At 37.6% G+C, this 23,855-nt stretch overlaps 1 protein-coding gene across 3 annotated transcripts in view; it reads left to right on the top strand.

The window, feature by feature from the left end:
* Nucleotides 1–23,855, top strand: part of LOC123673800 (dynein axonemal heavy chain 8-like) — an 80,857-nt gene that overhangs the window by 53,841 nt on the left and 3,161 nt on the right. Inside the window, exons 42-63 of one of the 3 annotated variants that reach the window (XM_045608481.1) lie at nt 8–170; nt 488–661; nt 1,259–1,529; nt 2,960–3,189; nt 3,720–3,936; nt 6,873–7,191; nt 7,559–7,785; nt 9,341–9,563; nt 9,619–9,795; nt 11,564–11,731; nt 12,626–12,841; nt 12,899–13,036; nt 14,361–14,657; nt 15,106–15,290; nt 15,404–15,666; nt 17,125–17,410; nt 17,687–18,119; nt 18,385–18,500; nt 18,567–18,843; nt 19,803–19,998; nt 20,519–20,780; nt 23,028–23,267. In XM_045608481.1, the coding sequence (XP_045464437.1) occupies nt 8–170; nt 488–661; nt 1,259–1,529; nt 2,960–3,189; nt 3,720–3,936; nt 6,873–7,191; nt 7,559–7,785; nt 9,341–9,563; nt 9,619–9,795; nt 11,564–11,731; nt 12,626–12,841; nt 12,899–13,036; nt 14,361–14,657; nt 15,106–15,290; nt 15,404–15,666; nt 17,125–17,410; nt 17,687–18,119; nt 18,385–18,500; nt 18,567–18,843; nt 19,803–19,998; nt 20,519–20,780; nt 23,028–23,267 (5,078 nt within the window). Of the gene's footprint in view, nt 1–7; nt 171–487; nt 662–1,258; nt 1,530–2,959; nt 3,190–3,719; nt 3,937–6,872; nt 7,192–7,558; nt 7,786–9,340; nt 9,564–9,618; nt 9,796–11,563; nt 11,732–12,625; nt 12,842–12,898; nt 13,037–14,360; nt 14,658–15,105; nt 15,291–15,403; nt 15,667–17,124; nt 17,411–17,686; nt 18,120–18,384; nt 18,501–18,566; nt 18,844–19,802; nt 19,999–20,518; nt 20,781–23,027; nt 23,268–23,855 lie in introns of those variants that run through there. The other 2 variants (XM_045608482.1, XM_045608483.1) reach the window with 2 other exon arrangements.

The following is a 23,855-nucleotide window of genomic DNA, read 5'->3' as shown; positions in this document are numbered from 1 at the left end:
CCTTCAGAGAATTATAGAGTCCTACGTTGACAAGAGAGTTGGAACAACATATGGACCTCCAGCTGGAAAAACACTTTCAATTTTTATTGACGACATCAACATGCCTGTAATCAACGATTGGGGAGACCAGATCACAAATGAAATTGTCAGACAGCTCATGGAATGTGGAGGTAAAAATATCTTGTTATCAATAATATTCGTGTTGCGTTCTCCATCAGCTTTCTCCTGATTGTTCTATCCTTCCTTATTTTTCATTTCATGTTGATCTATTACCTGCTTTCCTTATTATGTCATTCAATTCTTCAGTTGTTTCTTTATCTTTTTATGGAGATCTTATTATCATTTCAATTAAAAACCTTTTTTTTTGTTTCGTGTGTTTTATTTTGCCAGAATATGTTGTTGTTGCATCCCGCAACTTTATTGTTGTAGGATACAAGAATTGAAGGTCTGTTTAGTAGCGATAGTTGATCTTGACTACAATTTTCAGGATTTTATAGCCTGGATAAGCCTGGAGATTTCTCAACTATAGTAGATGTGTTGTTCCTTAGTGCAATGATACATCCAGGAGGCGGAAGAAATGATATACCACATCGGTTGAAACGACAATTTTGCATCTTCAATTGTACGCTTCCTAGCGTAGCTTCAATGGACCTGATATTTCGTAAGTACATACAGGGTGTTTCATTTTATACCGGACAAACCTATTTAGTCATGTAGATGACACCGGGAGAATCATTTTTGTCTTATGATATGGAAGGGGTGGTGATTAACAATTGAAAATGTATTACTATGCTGGAGTTCAGATACCAGATCCATTCACATCTGAAAAAAGTGATAGCCATGAAGGCTGCTTCTATAAGTTACTTCTTTTTCGATCTTTCTTCCTTTGATATTATGTAAGCCTCATCCCATCTCATCCAATAATCTTCATCACAGGCATGTTGGACTAGCCTGGATTCATCTGTTTCACCCAATCGAGCTACCTTTTGATGCTCTTTGACGCTTATGTTCAGGGGGCATTTAGTCTCCTCAATATAAGATCTGCCATCTTTACATGTTATTGGGTATACGCTATTTTTGATTCTTTGATCTTCATTGTCAGTTTTCACCTCAGTCTGGTTAGCTCTGACAGTGTTTTCTGTGTGGAATGCTTACCAGGCTTATCAGGAAATTAGTGATTATTTAAGTGAAATGAATATCAATCCATCATGTATCATTTGTAAGATTTTTTCGCTTATGAATAATATATTTGTTCCAGAAAAAATTGCTTGCGGCTATTTCTGTCCAGAACGGTTCGATCAAAATGTAGTAGACCTAGTTGAGATGTTAGTTCCTCTCACCCGCACAATATGGCAACAAACAAAAACCAAAATGTTACCAACTCCGGCCAAATTCCATTATGTCTTCAATTTACGTGATCTCTCCAGAATATGGCAAGGAATGTTGAACGTGAAATCTGGAGAATGTGAGAATACTGACCAGTTACTGAAATTATGGAAACACGAATGTAACAGAGTAATCTCTGATAGGTGAGCGATTCCATATACATATACACACATCGTCATGATGTGATCAGTAAGACGCGTAGAGGCCCTTCTCCTGAAAACCGGCAGCGTTGCTAGAGAACGGTGCCTGGTCGACCCAGAGTAACATCTGCAAGGGAAGACTATTTTATCACAAATTTTTCTCGGAGTTATCGAACGGTATCTGTAACAGCCCTTCGAAGTAATTTTTTGAGAACCTATAGTTGGGTTGTCTCAACCAGTACCATGAGGGACGGTTGTATTCCTCAAATTTGAGGGCATAAGACCTTTAATAGTACCTCTGCTATCACCCGAACATAGAGCTACCTGTCGGCAATGGACAGAACACCACCAAGACTGGCCTTCACCGCAATGTCGCAACGTACTTTTTTCACGATTCGGTTCACAAAGTTATAGTCGACGAGGAAGGGTTTGGAGAGGTCCAGGCAGACTATAGCGACTCAATTTCGCCAAGGAAGTTGTACCCTTTCTAGGCGGATCTATAATATGATGGGGGGTATAATGTTCGGTCGCCGTACCCCTTTCATTATCGTTGAACGAACAATGCCTGGTGCCATCTACGTAGAAAACATAATTGAACCAATCATTGTTCATCTGCGCAACAAATTTGTGTATCATTTCATTTATCAGGATAATAACGCCTCACGAAGGCTTCAAAACATTCTTCAAGAGAACAATATCCAGAGAATGAACTGGCTAGCAAACTCACCAGACATGAATACAATTGAGGACGTATAGGATTACTTAGGCCCTTAGGGAGAGCAATATTCAATCGCCAAAACCCACTTTCAACTTTTCAGGAAATGAGTTTAGCTCTCCAAGAAACTAATATCTAATATATTGCAGCTGAAAAAGGGAAAAATATTCATCTTATTTCCAGAACATAGAGTATCTATTTCTTGAGAAACTTGGCCATGATGATGGGTGGTTTTTTCGGAACTAACTCATGATGGAACCTCGTCTTCTGAATTCTGAGCTAGGGGCAATTTTCGTTGAAACGCCCTTTATATAATTCTGCTGAAGGTGTTGTAGTAACCATCCTCTCTCATTCACAGAATCGTTATAATTACTCAGGGAATGTTTTGAAAACAAAGCTGTAAAATTTAGAAACAGAAATTTACTGAGTAGATACTTTTTTGATAGATTAATTGCTCTAGTATAGTACATATATTCAAAGTAACTTGAAATAGTTCATAAAAACGCTTGGCCAGGTGTCCCTTTGAAGTGAATACGCGATCTGCTAAATACCGGGATTTATTTGAAAGTAATGTAAGGCAATAATTTCACTGGATCCAAAAGAATTTCTGGAAACTTAGACAACCCTTGTATAATCGGAATATTCTGGCTTCCTTCAAGTGACTTTGGGTATACTTTATTCTGAATAAATTCTATTAACCGCTATTTCAACCTTACAGGTTTATCGACAGCACTGACAAAAAATGGTTCTCTGAAAATATGATCACAAATGCAACATCAGCGTTAGCTGGAGTCGTGAGTAGTATACCTGAAGAAGATACATTTTGGGCAGATTTCTTGAGAGATCCTCCAGAAACAACGGGAGACGAACCGGACGATTATGTTATTGTAATACCGAAAGTTTATGAGGAAATACCTTCCAGGGAATTCGTTAAAGATAGATTATATAGTGAGTTGAGAATATTTACTAGATCGTAAAAGTTTTTGAGAAATTTAATATTAGAGAACACCAAGATCGGTTTCGTAGATGTGAGAATATCTTATCTTTCTTAGACATTGAAAGACCAGAGCATTGTTATACAGGTTTGGAAAATTCACTCGGAACCATGGGATTTAGCGTGCAAATCTCCAAGTCGCTCTGCAAATATATTCAATAGTTGTACTCCTCCGCTATTTTATCTGTCATTTTGTTATTGATGGAAATTTTGAAGTGAAATTTCAGTAATATGTCTCATTAGGGGTTTGCAGTTACGGGGATGCGAAGATGAGAAGTTCCCCTCGAATCAGAAATTGACGAGTCCGGGCGATTTTTCACATTTTCATTTTAAATCCCAAAAATCGAGTTGTTAAGTTTTTGTTGGACCACACTGTATATGGTTAAGTACTAGAGATATCGATATAATAATGTGAAACGATAACGATGAAGAGAAATTCCCAATTAATAATTCTTAAAATAATCGTACATGATAATGTTTTTAGTGTTCATGGAATTGTACAATGAATCCATCCGTGGGGCCTCTATGGACTTGGTTTTCTTCGATGACGCTATGATTAATCTGCTTACAATATCCAGAATAATTAGAACTTCTAGGGGAAATGCACTATTGGTTGGCGTTGGTGGCTCAGGAAAGCAAAGTTTAACCAGACTTGCCTCTTTCATTGCACTCTATAAGAGTTTTCAACTTCAACTAACAAGGTGAGAGCATCGATAGCTTCCTAAATCAATCCAAATATATGTTTTCTTCAACCAAATATCTTTGACGCGTTATTTTTGCGAAATGTTATGTGTCATAAATGAAGGATCCAGTTATTGTTCCCTATTTGTACTTGAGATGGTCAACAGGATGCTTAGAGACCTATTAGTTTCTTCAAGTGTCGAGGGCATGACAGTTTCAATGAATTTACAGGGAACAAATTGTTATTTTACATATAATGTAAAAAGGATGTGTTATTCTTCGGGGTGTCGAAGATGTGTCATGCCGGTTGTAAATCTTAAGAGACTTACTGGGGTTGGGAAAGTTCGAGAACAAGACGGTTGTACCAGATGTGTCACATCTGTGTATCAGGTTCTAGTCCTTCGAGAATATTCGATTTCCAGGAATCCGCGAAGATCTTTGTGGGCGGTACGGCAAAATTCTTATTGGACTAGGGGATGGTACTCTCTCTAAGGGTGTGGTCAAGCCGGAAGAAGGGAAGGATATTCAGAGTGGACGGGGTAAGTTGCGGTCAGGGGACGAAGTAAGTGGAGTCGAGAGTCAGTTCGAGTTAAGTCGAAGACGAGTAAAGTACAAGTTCGGTCTAAGTCGAAGTAAGAGTAAGTTCAGTCGGTTGAAACTTAAGACGTAAGGCGAAAAGACGGTTCGCGGACTAGATTAAGACGAGTCGCGAACCAGTTAAAGACGAGACGACCGAAACTTGTAATAAGAAGAAGACGTGAATTATCGAAAACGACTCGAGTAATTAAAACTAGAGTTAAAGACGAAATTCAGTACCGTAGTGAGAAACTTGTAATTAAGCCGTAATTAGGATCTCCTCAATACTGTGATTGTACTGTATAAGTGAGGCTTTGTAAATAAATGTAAATAATTGAAAAGAATTCAATTATTACAAATCCAACAAAGTCACGGAGAAAAAGACGAAAGGCCAGGTAATCGAATCAAACCTCTAGACGATCGATTAACCAAGCCTACATAAATTAATCGATTCTCAAAATTTGGTCATTAATAATTATGAGCAATTGAAGAACTGAACAAAGTATTTTCGTTATCCTTATCCATGTCATATATCGAATACACTTATTCTTGAAGGGTACTCATTGATATTCACAAAATAAGTACCTTGATAATTCAATCATGAAATCACCAGAAGACGTACCAACTGAATTTGTATGACTTTTATTTTTGCCGGGGTGGCAGAAACGCTAGAGCGGGTCCTGATCACCATCATATCATATCACACATAAATTACTTGATATGTAGTTACTAACGCAATATCGTGCTAGATAGTTGATGGTAGGTACTCCGAAGATAGTTCAGGAACTTTCGGGCCAGCTTTGGCTGTGAATACAAGTCAAAACATGGAAGTGCGATAGGCAAGAATAACAAGGTCTTCTTAGTCTGGGTTTCCGGCCATTCGGGCATTAGAGGCAATGAAGAGGCATGCACACTTGCCAGAAAATGAACACAAACTTCTTCCATTGGCCCGGAACCTTTCTGTGAAATAGGCATATGTACCTACAAGTTTCAGGAGAAGGAAAAAACGAAAGTTTCTTTGAAACTTTGACACAGATCCAAGAAGTATCTGTATCTTAGCAAGAATACACCACACTTCCCCAATGCATTTCCACAGGGCATTGTCGCCTTAGGAAATAACTCATGAGAATAGGTGTAGCAAAAAATAATGAGTGCAGATGCTGTGAGGAGGATGAAAAAACTACGGATCCCCTGGTGACGAAATGCCTCGCCATCACAAGATACTTGTAGAAGTGAGGAATTAGCCTTCTTGAGCCATCCCAGATACTGGACTTCATTCGAACTCTGGAATTCAGAGGCGAGCTGCAGATACACAATACACCATTAGGTCGCAGTGAGACAGAACCTCCTCAATTAAATCTAATCTAAATCTTGTCTCCTCGACTATCAAGGACGTACTTTCATGACATCGGGAAAGTCAACCTTCGGAACATTTATGGATTCACTTTCTAGTATACCTACTACATATAAATGTAGGCTTGGTTAATCGATCGTCTAGAGATATGATTCGATTACCTGGCCTTTCGTCTTTTTCTCCGTGACTTTGTCAGATTTGTAATAATTAAACTCTTTTGAATTATTTACATCTATTTACAAAGCCACACTTATACAGTGCAAACACAGGTTATACGGTACTGAATTTCCTCTTTAACTCGAGAGTTAATCACTCGAAACGTCTTCGATATTTCACGTCTTTGTCTTATTACAAGTTTCGGTCGTCTCGTCTTTGATTTGTTCGCGACTCGTCTTAATCTAGTCTGCGAACCGTCTTTTCTTCTTACGTCTTAAGTTTCAACCGACAGAACTTACTCTTACTTCGACTTAGACCGAACTTGAACTTTACTCGTCTTCGACTTAACTAGAACTGACTCTCGACTCGAACTTACTTCGTCCCCTGACCGCAACTTACCCCGTCCACTCTGAATATCCTTGCTTCCTCCCGGCTTGACCACACCCTTAGGGAAAATACCATCCCCTAGTCCAATAAGAGTTTTGCCGTACCGCTCACAAAGATCTTCGCGGATTCCTGGAAATCGAACGTTCTCGAAGGACTAGAACCTGATACACAGATGTGACACATCTAGTACAACCGTCTTGTTCTCGAACTTTCCCAACCCCAGTAAGTCTCTTAAGATTTTCAACCGACATGACACATCTTCGACACCCCGAAGAATTACACATCCTTTTTACATTAGATGTACAATAACAGTTCGTTCCCTGTAAATTCATTGAAACTGTCATGCCCTCGACACTTGAAGAAACTGATAGGTCTCCAAGCATCCTGTTGACCATCTCAATTATTCACAGGGAACAATAACAGGATCCTACATAAATTAGGATCTAAATTTTCAGGTTTCATCATTGATTTACCTATTTCTAGGTCATATAACATTGGAAATCTAATGGAAGACCTGAAATATTTATACAGAGTAGCTGGCTTAGACGGCCAGGGCATCTCCTTCATTTTCACCGACAACGACATAAAAGACGAAACATTTCTGGAGAGCATGAACAACATTCTCAGCTCGGGAGAGATCGCAAATCTCTTTCCGAAGGACGAAATAGATGAGATTCAATCAGAACTGATACCAATCCTCAAGAAGATACAACCGAAGACACCACCGACTGTTGAGAATCTCTACGAATTCTTCATAACGAGAGCTGTTTCGAATCTGCATGTTGTATTGTGTTTTTCTCCTGTGAGTATTGTTTCACTTTCTGAAGTTATTACCGAGACATTCCCTGATAAACACAAAGGAAAAGTTAGGGATATTTGTACAAAGTCATACAAACCTCAAAAAAAAACATTCAAACTGTACTTCTAACGAACTGATCAGTTAATTTTTTTCGTTTGAATACTCCTTCTGTTCGGAAAGCGTGTGAATGAAAAAACTTGACAAACACGATTGTAGGAAAAGGTAAATGGATATAATTATGTTTATTATACTTTTCAATAGTGGTTGCATTGAAAATATTGTGTTTCACTATGGAACAGCGTCTTTAGACGAGATGAATCGGGCAGTAGGCCTTCTTCAATCATCGAAAGAATTCTGATTATCTCTCTAGGTTGGCGAGAAATTCAGAAGCCGTGCGCTGAAATTTCCGGGATTGATTTCTGGGTGTACCATCAACTGGTTTTCGAGATGGCCGAAAGCTGCACTGATTGAAGTTTCGAGTCATTTCCTGAAAGATTTTCCAATGGTTGCTGTTCCTGAAGTGAAAGAAAATCTGGTTATCGCCATGGGTGAAATACAAGATGGAGTAGCGGAAATATGTAATTCGTATTTTCAGAGGTGAGATTTAATTACAAGTCTGGAATATTATTAAGTGTACAACTTTGGTTAAGCTGTTTTGCACTGAATGGTTGTAGCTGTAAGTGGTGGTAGAAATAAATAGATAATAGATGTTATAAAATAAGCTTAGGTATTTGTTAACATAACGCCATCGAAATATTAGTCGATTTGTTTCTGCATCATGGAGTATTTCTCGATTAAACCTGTCAGCTTACGAGCCAAATTCACGTCATTTGCGGGAGATATCAATTTTCAGGCTCGTCAAATGCTCTCAAATGCCTAGAGTGAGGCCCCTATCAGTGAAATAACGTGCCGAGAGTGAAATCAACGCTTCAAGAACGGTGATTTTGACGTCCAAGACCAGCATGGTGGTGGACGAGAGAAGATTTTCAAAGATGCAGAATTGGAGTCATTAATTGATTAAGATTCGAGTCAAACGCAACAAGAATTGGCAGGATTATTAAAAGTGACAGAACAAGCCATTTCCAAACACCTGAAAGTCATTCAGAATCATTCAGAAACAAGGAAATTGGGTGCTGTACGAGTTGAAGCCCAGAGATGTTGAACGGCGTTTGTTTGCTGGTGAACAGCTGCTTGCAAGGCAAAGACGGAAGAGATTTCTGCATCGCATTGTGACTGGAGGCGAAAAAATGAGTCCATAATTCCAAGCGTAGAAAACCAAACCAGCTCAGCATAGTGTATTATGAGTTGTTAAAATCACATTATAATGTGATTTTACAGCATGACAATATTCGACCTCATATTGCGAAAGTAGTCAAGACATCAATTCAATTTATTGAATTGAATTGATGTCGCGAACGTTGCGAAAGTAGTCAAGACATACTTGGAAACGTTGAAATGCAAAGTCTTACCCGACTCACCATATTCTCCAGACGTTGCAAGAGTATTAGTTGTTTCTATCAATGAACGGCCTGGCTGACTAGCACTTCCGGTCTTATGAAAAAGTGAAAATTGTATCGATTCGTGGATCTCTTCAAAAGATGAACAGTTTTTTCAACGCGGGATTTGTACGCTGCCCGAAAGATGGAAGAAAGTAGTGGCCAGCGATGGACAATACTTTGAATCATGCATGTATAAACAGTTTTTGACAATAAAGCCTCGAATTTCGGAAAGAAATAGCCAGTAAACATGCAAGGAATAAAAATTGAAATGCTGCAATCGAATCGTTTTAGTTCAAAATAGACTTCGACTACAGTATTGTAGGGGTTTCCATAGTGAAAACTAAGGCCCGGTTTAATTAATCTATCAGTATGTGGAATCATTCTGCACAGTGTGAACTGCGGCAAAAAATTCTGCACCGCTCTTAACCGTTCAGTATCATACAACGTTGTTTTTGAGCATAACATGAAGAATATTATGTTTTGATCGCAAGTAACAGTTAAGAAAAACTAAATTTGTACCATTTATAACAGAAAAATCACAATGTCCATATGTTTTCTTAAATGTAACAAAATATTCCTCCAACACAAACGTATAAAGTATATATTATATGGTTACTGATGAAACATTTTTTATATTTTCTTGATACTTTCAGATTTCGTCGCAGGGTTTTCGTAACCCCAAAAACTTATACTTCTTTCCTCAATACCTACAAAATTTTCTACCAAGAGAAGTTTGACGAAATCAACACTTTAGCTGACAGGGTCAAAATAGGTCTTACGAAACTTGTAGAAGCACAAGAAAATGTGGACGAACTTAAAGAAGAACTCAAACTGAAAGAAGTCGAAGTGAATGTAGCAACAGAAGCCGCGGATAAGGTTTTACTGCTCTTTCAGAATCCTTGTCTTCTGATAACGTTTTAATTATTAATAGGTTCTGAATGAAGTGTTGGCAGCCTCACAGATCGCGAATAAGATCAAAGAAGATGCTGCGGTAGTCAAGGACAAAGCGGAAACCCTTGTTATTGCTATAAGTGCGGATCAGGAAGAAGCGGAGCAGAAACTGTTGATGGCGAAACCTGCTCTGGAAGCCGCAGAAGCTGCATTGTTGGTAAAGAATTTAGTTACTTAAAACTGATATTTTCTAGGCTAGAGAAAAGCTTTCGAATCAAATAAATCCCTAAAAGAAATTAGTACAAACCACTACATTTGTACCAAAGAGCAAAAGTCGAAAAAGTACAAAAAACATTGGCAGATGAGAGGTGACAGACCTGCAGACATCAAAGTGGTATTGGGACTTGAGACAGTGCTATATTAGGAGTCTTTAATCAAAGAAATAACACAAAAAGCCTAAAATGGTATCAATACCAAAAGAACTATAATACACAACTTATGACGATACCGACAGCAAGCAACTTATATAAGCTGCTTCTAAATATGATGAGTGGTATTTCAGTATAAATGATATATTGATGTAAGAACCCGATCCGTTCTCATCTGAGTCATCATCAGGGTTCCATGGAAGATTAACTACGATTATTGAAAAAAAAACGATGGAAAAAAATTCATTGAATTCATAAACTCATGTTTCAGAACGTATCTTCTGATTCATGAATCAGAATTGATGTTCAAATGGCAATGGACTAGTTTAGTGATGTTGATAATACTATATTTGACACGATAGAATTAAAATATAGAGCAAAACTGATAAATCAGTGAAAAAATTTTGAAAATCCATCAATAAATGACTGAGAAATAGATTATTAAATTTACGTATTTTAGCGCGGAACTTCTTTGGTCTCCGACTCATCTGTGACGTCACGCCACTTGCCTGTGATCGCTACACCATAAATTACGTTTAAATACTTATCCGCGCCAAGGCTTTCGCGCCGTTTGTAGTTGTACAGTGTAGTTTTAACTCGAGTTTTGTTTTTATGTCACCATAATGGTGAAGGCTTCGTGAAAGGACAAAGTTATTTTTACTCAATAACTCATTTCAAACCAACTTAAACCTTAGTATTTTTATTATCAGAAATAGACAGCTAGTACTGATAGGTTCTTACATCAAAATGATCTTCACACACATATGAAGTAGTTCTAGGTCCAATTAAGTCACACCTCATTAATTTGCACCACTTCTTCCTTTGATTCATGTCATTTTGTACATGAAAAAACAATTTATTGGGGTTTTCAATTGTCGTGCTTGCACACATAGGCGCAATACAATATTTGTAGGATTTTTTTTTATTTCAGCCATCGTGTAACGAACAAAACACGACACGAACGGCACAAGTGATTGTACACCAATGAATTTGTAAGCACTCTGCGAATACCAGTCATCTCGTGTAAGTGGCGTGACATCACACACTAGACGCTGCGTATTATGAAATTATTCTTCCAAGCGCAACTTCAAAGTCCCATAACTTTTTCATTTCTAGAGATATTCCAATGATTCTTCCACATTTTTGTTTCATTTTACTTAAATTGTTAGAATTAATTCTTAACAAAAAATGAAAACTAGTCCATTGATGTAACACAAATAGTAAAATGCTACTAAAAACATTATTCGTACTACTAATGAATAATTGTTGATTATTCTCAACTGAATGTAGTCATTCTTAGCTAACATCGAGACTATACAAGTTTCGGAAGCGAATAATTTTCTACTTCAATGAGTTAACATGCTGTCTGAAACTGAATCAATAAAAAGTTATTCAATGATATTTGCAGTATTTTTTGAAAAAATTACAAAACTATGAAATTTGGAGACAGTATTATTTTTTTTTGTCTCTTTGTTTTTGTCTCGTCTTTCATGGCTTTTTCAATTTATATGTTTTTTCAATAATAATTTGGTTGTGATTTTATGAATATTTTTTCAGACCATCAAGGCAGCAGATATAGCAACTGTGCGAAAACTGGGAAAACCACCTTACCTCATCACGCTAATTATGGATGTAGTGCTGATATATTTCAAGAAGAGGTTAGACCCTGTGAAGCCGGATAATGAAAGACGATTCCTTCAAGCATCCTGGAACGAATCCTTGAGGGTTTGTTACAATCTAATGAAACTTTAATTCGAATATTTCAAAAAAATACTTAGATGACTGACCTACTGATTCTCCTATTACCTTTGAAGTAGGATTATTATCCAACCTCCAATTTTTTCACCTTCAAATTTTTTCACCTCAAATATTTTGAAGAGTCTTAGAACTTCATTCTATGCAAAACGCTCAAGCTTTTTCATCAAAATATTTCTGTATAAGCCTTTAAGCATTTGCAACTTTTCGCTTCGTGTCCTAAATCTTCTTGAGTATGTTTCAAAATTGTTTCAAATCATCACATTGTAACCTATAGCAATAATATTCATTTGTTCCTTTTTTTCTGAACACCGGATAATGTTTATAGAATACAAAATGAATAAAATGGCTGATACTTAGTAATGAATGAAGAAAATACAAAAGAAAAAAGAAAAAAGAAAAAGAAGTACAATTTCCAAGTGAGTAATAATATCATACGATATTAATTATCTATATGGTTAATGTATCAGCAAAATGCCATCAACATAACCATTGTCAAACAGAAGGTTTCCAAGCTATAACGTAGGAATCATAATCGAAAGTAACCCAACTCTCTCGCTACTCTCCCTCGATGACATGCATTCTCCTTGGGTTACTTTCGATTATGATTCCTAAGTAATAGCGTGGAAATCTTCTGTTTGACAATGGTTATGTTGATGGCATTTTGCTGATACATTAACCAGATAGATTAATATCGTATGATATTATTACTCACTTGGAAATTGTACTTCTTTTTCTTTTTTCTTTTGTATCTTCTTCAAAATGAGTTCGTTGTCAGGATGAATTCCTTATGAAGACATAATTTAAAAGGAGGTTATATGTTTCATTTTCACGATGAATGAACTTAATTTGTTTTTTTTTGAGGTTATGGCAGATACGAGATTTCTCAGTAAGCTCCAGGAATACCCAAAGGATACCATCAACGCCGAAATCGTCGATCTGGTTGTACCCTACTTGGAAAATGAACTGTACACCTATGAAAATGCAAAGACAGCATGCGGAAATGTTGCTGGTTTGGTATCCTGGACTATAGCTATGGCATCGTTTTACGAAGTAAACAAAGAAGTTTTGCCCCTCAAGGTAGGCAATCTAAGCTCGAATTCATCTCCTCCTTATTAAGTTTCTTCAAAATTCAAGACCAATCTAGCAATACAGCAAGCGAAATTATCGATAGCCCAAGCGGAATTAGATTCTGCGATGGAATTGCTAGCCAGTAAAGAAAGCGAGGTTAGGCAGTGCCAGACGCTATACGAAGAGGCCATGGCTCATAAACAGGTAATCTTTTATTTATATTTGAAGAGAGCAAAACAGTTCAGTCGATTCATAGTGGAAGGTATAATGAAATTGAAATTGAGTTGTGAATTGAATATTACGATATTCTGAACAATATGATGTTGTGGATAAGATTCTCTAAAAGTACAAAATAACTGATATCTCAAAGGCTGTATAAAGATATATCAGACTTGTTGCACCAAGACCAACTGCCACATTTTTCGATATAACGGGTGTTTTTTTTCGAGGTATATAACTTTAAGTTGGCATTACTGTTCAAGATGGCAACCGATTTAACAACCTTCAAGTGATTTATTCTCTGTTTGGTTTGGCAATTCATCATGAATAGACTCACGCCTAAACAACTCCTGCAAATAGTGCAATTTCATTTCGGAAATAATGGTTCTGTGCGGAATACGTATCGCGCACTACGTCCATTTTATTTTGTTTAGCGATGAAGCGCACTTCTGGTTGCATGGCTACGTCAACAAACAAAACTACCGCATTTGGAGTGAAGCTAATCCTCAAGTGTATGTCGAAACACCGGTACATCCAGAAAAACTGACTGTTTGATGCGCTTTATGGGCTGGTGGAATCATTGGTCCGTACTTCTTCAAAAACGATGATGGCCAGAACGTTACAGTCAATGGTGATCGGTATAGAGCCATGATAACTAACTTTTTCATTCCTGAATTGAACAACCATGATGTCCAGGAGCTGTGGTTCCAACAAGACGGCGCAACATGTCACACATCTCGTGCCACAATCGATTTATTGAAAGACACGTTTGGTGACCGCCTAATTTCACGTTTTGGACCAGTGAATTGGCCTGCAAGATCTTGTGATTCAACACCGCTAGACTACTTTCTGTGGGGCTATGTAAAGTCATTGGTCTATGCGGATAAGCCACAAACCCTTGAGCATTTGGAAGACAACATTCGCCGTGTTATTGCCGATAAACGGCCACAAATGTTGGAAAAAGTCATCGAAAATTGGACGTCCAGATTGGACTACATCCGAGCCAGCCGTGGCGGTCATATGCCAGAAGTCATATTTAAAATGTAATGCCACAAGATTATCTTGCGGATAAATAAAATTCATGTCAATCGAATAATCCATCGTTGTTTTATTGCAATTTAAAGTTCTATAGCTCTAAAAAAAAACACCCTTCAGATGTAATATTTGAGACCCCCTCATAAGCCATAAGCTTCCACACTCCTGAAACAAATGTCAGGAATGATCCAAAAAAGTTTTTTGTTTCCAAAAATTGATCAGCTGAACGATTATAACGAGTAATGTCTGAATACATTACGGTTTGTCCTTATAGATAGTCTTCGATGATGCCATGAAAGTGAAGAATAAGATGGATGCAGCCACCGCTTTGATAAGTGGCTTATCCGGGGAAAGAATCAGATGGACCGATCAACTGGCTCATTTCAAGGCAGAAACGGAGAGGCTCGTAGGAGATATTGTCCTACTCGTTGGTTTCCTGGGATACTCTGGGCCTTTCAATCAAGAATTCCGCTCGCTGATGCAGGCGTCTTGGTTGGATATGCTTATCGGCAAAAAAATTCCCGTAACTTCAACACTTAGTGTAATTGAGAGTTTGACAGATAACGCTACAGTAAGTATTCTCAATGATAATCCTTAGTTTTGAATTGAATTGATGTGAAAGATCTCAATAAATGGTTTTTATGTGATGGATGATACCAATAAGAAGGACCATATTATTTGACAGCAAACTATTGAAAGTTACAATATGAATATTTTTTTCAGTTATTTCACTTCTTACCCGAGAAGAGAAAATCAAAATATTTCTGAATCTGAAATTTCTGCTTTCAATACTAAAGCCAAAACTCATATAACAAAATAATTCTACGAAAATTCCAATTGACTTGACATATTCTTCTTCTTCTTAAGAAGGCGTACCGCTTGTTTTTCTCCGGTAAATATCCAAATATTTTGACACATTAGTCTCTAACTCCAAGTGGATTTGTTAAGCAATACAAATGACTTTCATAAATTCCAAGAACGATTTATTTACTCAGTATCAATATTATTATTTCTTCAAGATAGGAGAATGGAACCTTGAAGGATTACCAAACGATGAGCTTTCTATTCAGAATGGTATTATAGTAACGAAAGCTTCAAGATATCCACTTCTAATCGATCCACAAAACCAAGGCAAAATTTGGATAAAAAATAAGGAACAAAAAAACCAACTGGTTGTAACAACACTGGGACATAAATATTTCAGGTATTCCTACCCTTCAAAAATATCCTTTCCAATCTGAAAATTTAGTTGTATTAATCATACTACCTATATTATTGAATAAATCATCGAAAAGGGATTATTCTTCTTCCGAATAGAAATCACTTAGAAGATTCCATATCCATTGGGTATCCTATAATAATTGAAGACATAGCTGAGGAACTTGATCCCGTCTTAGATCATGTACTCGAAAAAAACTACATCAAAATCGGGACAACATTCAAGGTAAAAGTGGGAGATAAGGAAGTAGACGTGCACAAAGACTTCAGACTCTATATCACGACCAAGTTGGCAAACCCTTCGTACACGCCAGAAATTTTCGCAAGAACTTCGATGATCGACTTCACAGTCACAATTAAAGGTAAAATTTCAAAGTTAATTTTTCAAGTGCACTGCGCAAAAAAATTAACGCACATTCTGAAAATCTCAATTTTAATGAAAGTTAACTCTACATTGACTTCATAATTTATTTTTCATGTTCTCTCGGGAAGGTTTTGAACGAAACAAGACACATTAAATGGAAGAAAAATTCAGGATTTCACCGAATCTTATGTGAAAGAAGAGGAATAAACAATTTTCAAAATACTGGAATGCTGATAAGTGATTTAATACTTGGTATTTCCACCCCTTGCGTTAATTACAGCTCAGCAACGACGGTTCATACTCAAAATTAGTGATCTTAAAATGTTCTGATCTAATCCTTCCCAGATTTGTCTGAGTTGGATTCCTAAGTCATTAAGAGTAGCTGGATGATTTTCTGAATTTCTCAGCCTTCTATTGAGGTTGTCCCAAACCTGCTCAATCGAATTGAGAACTGGTCTTCTTGCTGGCCATTCCGTTCGAGAGACTTCAACCTCTTCAAGGTACTCCTGAACGATGCGCGCACGATGAGGTCTGGCATTATCGTCCATAAAAACGAAATTTTCACCAATGTATGGGTCAAATGGTACTACATGCTCTTCAATAATGTTCCTTATATACCTATCAGCATTCATAGCTCCATTATCAACGACCATTAGGCCTGTGCGAGCAGTCAAAGATATTCCACCTCATACCATAATCGATCCTCCCCCGAAACCAGTAGTATTCAGGAAATTGCACTAAGCATATCTTTCATGTGGACGTCTGTATACAAGGGAACGTCGATCACAATGGTAGAGGCAGAATCTAGACTCGTCTGTGGAGAGAAATCTTTCCCAATCAGCCTCTTCCCAATGGATCTGCTCTCTCGTAAAATCCAAACGCGCCCTTCGATGGGCTGGGGTAAGAGCTGGGCCTCTTGCCGCGACACGAGGCCTTAAATCATATTCTCTGAGGCGATTTCTTATTGTCTGAGTGCTAATTTGCAACCCATGAGTTTGCTCAAGCTGATTTTGAAGGAGGCGAGCAGTTGCAAACCGTTGTCTCAACGAAGAAACTCTCAAGTAACGTTCTTGAATGGCAGTTGTTACCCGTGATTTACCCTGTCCTGGTCTTCAGACATTCATACCTATCTCCCTGAATCGTTGCAACATTCTGGACACACTTGTATGGGAAACTCCAAACCTTTCTGCAATTCTTGTGTATGTCCACCCTTCTTCTCGCAAAAATACTGCTTTGGCACCAATACATTCAAAATCTGATAATCTCATCACTTTTATACTATTGCGTAAATCTGGATCTTGCTTTGTTAGGGGGCACTGCTTCAATGAATCCGTTCACTTGTATAGTAGACTTGTTTATGGTGATATCCTAAAGCTGATATAGAGTTGAACATATTTTTGTTAATCTGAAAGATATTTATTGAACCCTCTGAATACTATTCTACATAATTTCTCAGGCTTAGAAGATCAGTTGTTGGGTCGCGTCATCATGACAGAGAAGAAAGAACTGGAGACTGAGAAAACAAATCTCATTATCGAAGTAACAGCCAATAGGAGAAAAATGAGAGAACTAGAGCAGAATCTTCTTTATAAACTAACAACGATACAGGGTTCTCTTCTTGACGATGTTTCAGTAATTGAGGTTCTCAATACCACGAAAAATACTGCTGCTGAAGTTAAAGAACAACTGGCTGTAGCCAGGACAACAGAAATAAAAATCAATGCAGCCAGAGAGGAGTTCAGGTAGTACAGAAATACGGTACATTCACATAAAAACGAATAACAAAATTTCGTAAAAAATATAACAGCAATAAAAATTTTAACATCTTTATATCTTGAATTTCATCTCTTGAATTTCCGCCTAAAATATATTGTAGTTAAGATTGGGATAGATCGGTTCCAGAACCATAATTGTTTTGTCGGAAAATTAACCGTTCTATGACAGTTTGAAAACAATCCTAATTTTCAACAAAACCTGATTAAAAATTGTAGCGAATTTAAAAAAATTCCTGTGTTCAGGCCGGTAGCGACCAGAGGAAGTGTGCTCTATTTCATAGTAGTCAGTATGGCGATGGTGAACTACATGTACCAAACATCTCTGGTGCAGTTCTTGGAACGATTCGACATCTCGCTGGCTAGGTCCGATAAGAGTCCAGTAACGAGCAAAAGAATACTGCATATTAACGATTACTTGACATACGAGATTTTCAAATACAAATCTCGAGGTCTATATGAGCAACACAAATACATGTTCGTTCTATTACTGGTGTTGAAAATCGACTTGGAAAGGATACACATCACAATGGAAGAGTTTCAGAATTTCATTAAGGGTGGCGCTGCTCTCGATTTGAAGGCTTGTCCTGACAAGCCAGCTCGATGGATAACCGATTTGACGTGGCTCAACATAGTGCAGCTCTCTAGCTTGAGGCAGTTCCAGTATATCTTACAACAGGTAAGATCATTTCTTATATTTGAGCTAGAGCTATCCTGGTGGTAGGAAACGATTATTTTGCATTTTGAATAAATTTACAGGCTGCCAATTTTTATTTTTTTTATTAAAAGTTAATCGATGTACATAATTTATTACATTTAGTATTATTACCCTAGAATGTACAGCACAGCATGTATGTAGACTAGCATTGAGTTACTTAGAATTCGTCCACTAGAACCAACTCTTCAGAAAGTATTTTATATATAATTTTTGGATTCTCGTTCAGGTAACAGAAAATGAGAAACTTTGGAAAGTTTGGTTCGACAAGGATGCTCCTGAGGAAGCACCTTTCCCTCTGAGTTACGGCTCCCTGGACACCTTCAGAAAACTGCTGCTCATAAGGTGGAAACATAAAGGTCATCAACATACATAAATGGAGGTTTAAATTCTTTTTATTTTTGATTTCAGAGCATGGTGTCCTGATAGAATAATGGTCCAGAGTAAAAAATACATTGCTCAATCTATGGGTACAAGGTTTTCGGAGCCCATGTTATTGAACTTCGAAACAATGTATATAGAATCGAGGTCCTTAACTCCGATGATATGTTTCTTGAGCACCGGGTCTGATCCCACGCCTTACATAGAGCAGTTGGCGAAAAGGTTAGAATTTAGATGCAAATCGATTTCAATGGGACAAGGACAGGAAATTCATGCTAGAAAATTACTTACAGATGCAATGAACGAGGTAAGTTGATTTGGTACTAAAAAATGGAAGATTTTCTCCAATATAGCTGTTTCACCACTCTTGTGTCTTTAGCAGATTTACACAAGTATTTTAGAAAAAAGAATTTATTCACCTGACAATAATAATATTATATCAAGAATGAAAGGATAGGATTTTCTGTAAAATGAGATGATCGATGTATGATATATTCTAACCCTATATACAAGGTTCCACTTCTCCCAGAATCAATTGTTAGTAGTATCATAGTATAAGGAATCCTTTCCTTATACTATGGTAGTATGTACACTTGACGAACTATAAAATTCACAAGGGTTTTTTGATAGATGCTAGAAAGAAACCTATTCACTGTCACTATCCACGACGCTGAAGGAAAGGTCAATAGAGTCGTGATGATCACTGACAGTGAATAGTTTCCTTTCTAGCATTGACTTCCTAAAAACCTTTGCGAACCATATAGTTCGTAAGGTGTACATACTACCAACATTTGATTCTGGGAGAAGGGGTTCCTCGAATATGGTTAGGATTTTCAACTTCCTCGGTAGCTCAGGGGTAGAGCACTGGACTAGTGATTCAGTGGTTGCAAGTTCGAGTCTTGCTCGAGAGGGTACTTTTTCTGCAATTGAAAAATTGTCTGCATGCCATGATGCTATTTCCTTGTAATTAATTAACAGACGTTGAAAACCCACTATATTTGTATTAGCTTTCTGTTGTATCTACCCTTTCAGCAAAACATTACAAATAATAATAAGTTATTCACTTATCTGTGCTGTCGGAATCTAGTCTCGCTGTTGATAATTCACATAAACATGCTCAAAAGATCTACTTTAGAAAATATAAAGAATGGTTCCCAATAAGTTATCAAGAAAAATATTTCTCTTTTCTCACTCAACATTGTATAGGCGTGTAATAACATGACGTATGAGGAATGTATCACATATATTTCTTTTGGTTTTTTATAGGGTTTTTGGGCTCTTCTGCAAAACTGCCATCTGTCCTTAGACTATATGCAAGAAGTCCTTGTGCTGTTCATGGAACTGGAAAAAGGTGGAACTTTCAATAAGAATTTCAGGCTCTGGTTGACAACAGAAATTCATGAGAAGTTTCCCATCAGTTTATTACAAATTTGTATCAAATTTACAAATGAAGCTCCATCAGGTGAATAGGTATCTCAGGAATGAGCTCAATCATGAACAGCTTGATAAAATGTATTGTACCGAAATAAGGATTTCTTCATGAAAACTGAAATATACGATACAAAATAAATTACTGACGCTATAAAAAAACTTGATTCAGTTGTCACATTCGAAAATCGACCATTGATAATCATAATATCAAAATCGATAGGTCTCTTCGACGATACAAATACTGTGTAACAAATACTGAGTACACTGAGCTTCATTCGTACAGTGAGTGTAATATGCACTCCATTCGATCATTTTCATTGTAGTGTAGCAATGAAATTGTTATAAAATCATGTAGCCTTGAAAAGTTCAAAATTAGCTCTTCCCCGCCATCTCTACGAATAGGATTCCTACTCACTCCAAATTTCATCAAGATTAGATGAGATTTGTAGAGCAGTGCGTTTTGTGCGAGCTGAATTTTGAACTTGGTTGGAGATGAGAAATGCTTTGATTGTATTGGAGAGCTTCTTATCCTTCTATTCTTCTGCTTTCAGGTATGCGAGCTGGTTTAATCCGTACCTATACTTCCATGAATCAAGACATGTTGGATTATTCCGATTCGAAACAGTACATACCACTCATATACGCCATCTCATTTCTGCACACCGTTGTTCAGGAGAGAAGAAAATTCGGTCCTCTAGGTTGGAATATTCCGTATGAATTCAACTCGGCTGATTGGCTAGCTAGCTGTCTATTTCTGCAGAATCATTTGGACGAAGCTGATGCCAAAAAAGGGCTGAGCTGGACCACACTCAGGTATGACGATTGATAATACTAATAGGTGATTTCAATTGGGAGATAAAACTCCCTGATAAATTGAGAAGACAGTTTTTTACCATCGAATAGGAAGAGGGGCTTACTGTCAACCCCTCGAAAACATCAATAAAGTTCAGTAGAAGAAGGAATCTCGATCTCAGAGCTCTGGTCTTGAATGGTCATACTCTGCACTTCTCTAGTGAGTGTAAATATCTAGGTGTTATCCTGGACAGAAAACTGAACTGGGGGAAACATATAAATAAGACTCTTTCCAGAGCCACGGCGGCTATGTGGGCATGCAAAAGACTCTTTGAAAAGACATGGGGAGTGAAATCGAAAATGGTACTGTGGTTATACACAGCGGTGGTACGTCCTATTGTCACCTATGCATCTCTAGCATGGTGGACAAAAACCGAGGAGGTCACCACACGCATCAGGTTGCAAAAACTGCAAAGGCTGGCGTGTATTGGTGTCACAGGAGCTATGCGCACAGCTCCCACAGGAGCGCTGGAGGTCATACTAGACTTGCCTCCCTTACATGTGAGGAAATGTAGCCTGCTCGAAGCAATAAGAATTTCCCTTAATGGAAAGCTTCTTCCTGGAAACTGGGTTGGACATATGAGGATACTGAATCAACTAGATTCAAACCTCCTCGCAAAACCATCAGATATTATGCCAACCACCTACGATTTTGAAACGGTTAGAAATGACCGTCCTATTGCAATAAGTCTCGTAAATCGTCTGGACAAAAAGTCATCCATATGGTTCACAGATGGATCAAAAACAGAGAAGGGCACCGGCATTGGGATATATGGACCTAAACTGAGGATCTCTAAAGCCCTGGGAAGTGAGCCCTCGATTCTACAGACCGAGATAATGCCTGTTTATGTATGCGCCCAGGAGTGTCTCAAAATGAACCTCAAGTGGATGCATATCTACATCATCACGAACAGCCAAACCACGCTGAGATCCCTGGAATCGTGTTGTCAGGGGTCTTTGCTGACTTGGAAGTGCCGTAACACTATAAAGCAACTGGCCAGAGGAAATAAGGTGACTCTACTATGGGTACCAGGGCATTGTGGGGTTGAAGGAAATGAAAGAGCGGATGAACTTGCAAAAAGTGCATCAAGGTTAAGACCTGCTGGACCTGAGCCTTTCTGTGGGATAGGAAAAGACCAATACAAAGCTGCGGTCCAGCTATGGAAGTTGAACAGTAGGACAATCCACTGGTCTAACACTCCTAGACTTGCTCAGGCAAAGAAATTCGTGAAGATTTCACCTACCTACTCCAAAAAGCTCCTGAAGCTGTCGCGAGCAGAGCTTCGGGTGATGGCGGGACTGCTGACGGGGCACTGTCGGTACAAACATCATTTGTACCGTATGGGAAAGTCAGCAGACAAGATTTGCAGGCTCTGTGGATCGGAAGCAGAAACAGCCGAATACTTGTTATGCAAGTGTCCGGAGCTGGCTGGCCTGAAAATCATTACATGGGTAAGCCGGTCCTGGAAACCAGAGAGGTAACGGCCAAGGCCCCTAAGGAGGTTGTCAATTTTATTAACGTCGTTGACGACCTCCCTGGGTTTCTATGAATGAGTAGGGTAGAGAACAAAAGATCCGCATGGTCGCAGTTCCCGGAAGGCTTACCGAACCAAAACGGCCCCAGTTCAAATAATAATAATAATAAATACCATCGAATATTGTAAAAAGAAAACTTTCTTACATTTTGTCAAATCTGTTTTTCTGTTAATCAATATAAGATCCCTTCTTTATTGACATCTTCAAAGTTTCTCGGAATTGGAAATATTCATGCAAAAATCTCAACATAATATTGAAGCCCTTTTTGGGAAAATTTGAAGATTTTTTTCAGATTTCAGACAAATTTTCTCGGAAAAATCCATTAAAGTAATGTAGAATTCAATGAGTAATCTGATTATGAGTTGAAAGGACTGGATGTTGCATTTAAAAAAACTAAGTTGGTATCATCTCTCCCAACAAAGCTCAACTACTAAATTTCAAGTGTTTATCTCGGGTCTTTCTTTGAGATATTCTTACCAACGCATATAAGTATAGAATATTTCTCCATTTTCTATTTTTTTACAATATTCGACATTGTTTCCGGTTTCAACTGATTATCGTTTGAATCTATAGAAACTACAATTACAAAAAAAACCGGTAGATCAAAAATTTCATAACATTCTTAAAGGTATCCAGGTTTCTTCATCTTTTATCGATATTAATTCTTTTCAGATACATGCTGGGAGAAGTGCACTATGGCGGAAGGGTCACTGACGATTTCGATAAGAGACTTTTGAATACTTTTTGCAAGGTTTGGTTCACCGATAAAATATTCAACGATGACTTCTGCTTCTATAAAGGGTACCAAATAGTGGTGCTCAAGCAAGTAACCGATTATCTCGAATACTTCAAAAGTATGACACCGACAGATGTTCCCCAAGTATATGGCTTGCACACAAATGCAGATATAACGTGAGTATTAAATGGTATAATTTTGAGGAAAATACCAATACTTTCTATAGCCTTCAATGAATTACCTACTCATAATATTTAAGGAAATTATTTTTGATTTTGTTTTCAAAAAGTTCGTGGGAAACACTAGCTTACTGTCAGGACTTTTTTAGCTCGTTCATTTATGCGCTCATTTGACACCAAAGAACTGTTGTATAAATTGTAGGAGATATTATTTATAATGATATTACTAAGATCTCAGATCTTCTTTTTGTATAAGGACTGGAATTTTATTCCCTACGCTTTTAATTTTTCGTATTTACTGCTGTTGTCTTATTGAGAAACTGTCATCCCTACTGCATGTCACTTTTTTCTTCTATTTGGTTCTTTGAAAAAGGTATTTCCTCCTATCTGTCATTCTTATTTTGATTTGTAGTATCTTTCTTAATTCCTTATTCTCATGCTTTCAGCGTCTCCATTGTCTTCTGTCTCTGTTTGTTAACTATTTCCTCGATAGTTTCAATTTTCAATTCTTCTCTGATTTGTTGGTTGGTTATATACCATGAGGCGCCAACCGCTTTTCTGATTACTAAATTTATTGTACTTTGC

This window comes from Harmonia axyridis, chromosome 2 (assembly GCF_914767665.1).
Source record: "Harmonia axyridis chromosome 2, icHarAxyr1.1, whole genome shotgun sequence".
NCBI classification, from domain to species: Eukaryota; Metazoa; Arthropoda; class Insecta; order Coleoptera; family Coccinellidae; genus Harmonia; species Harmonia axyridis.
Note: the sequence above shows the minus strand (reverse complement) of the source record. Positions and strands in the feature narration are given on the sequence as shown.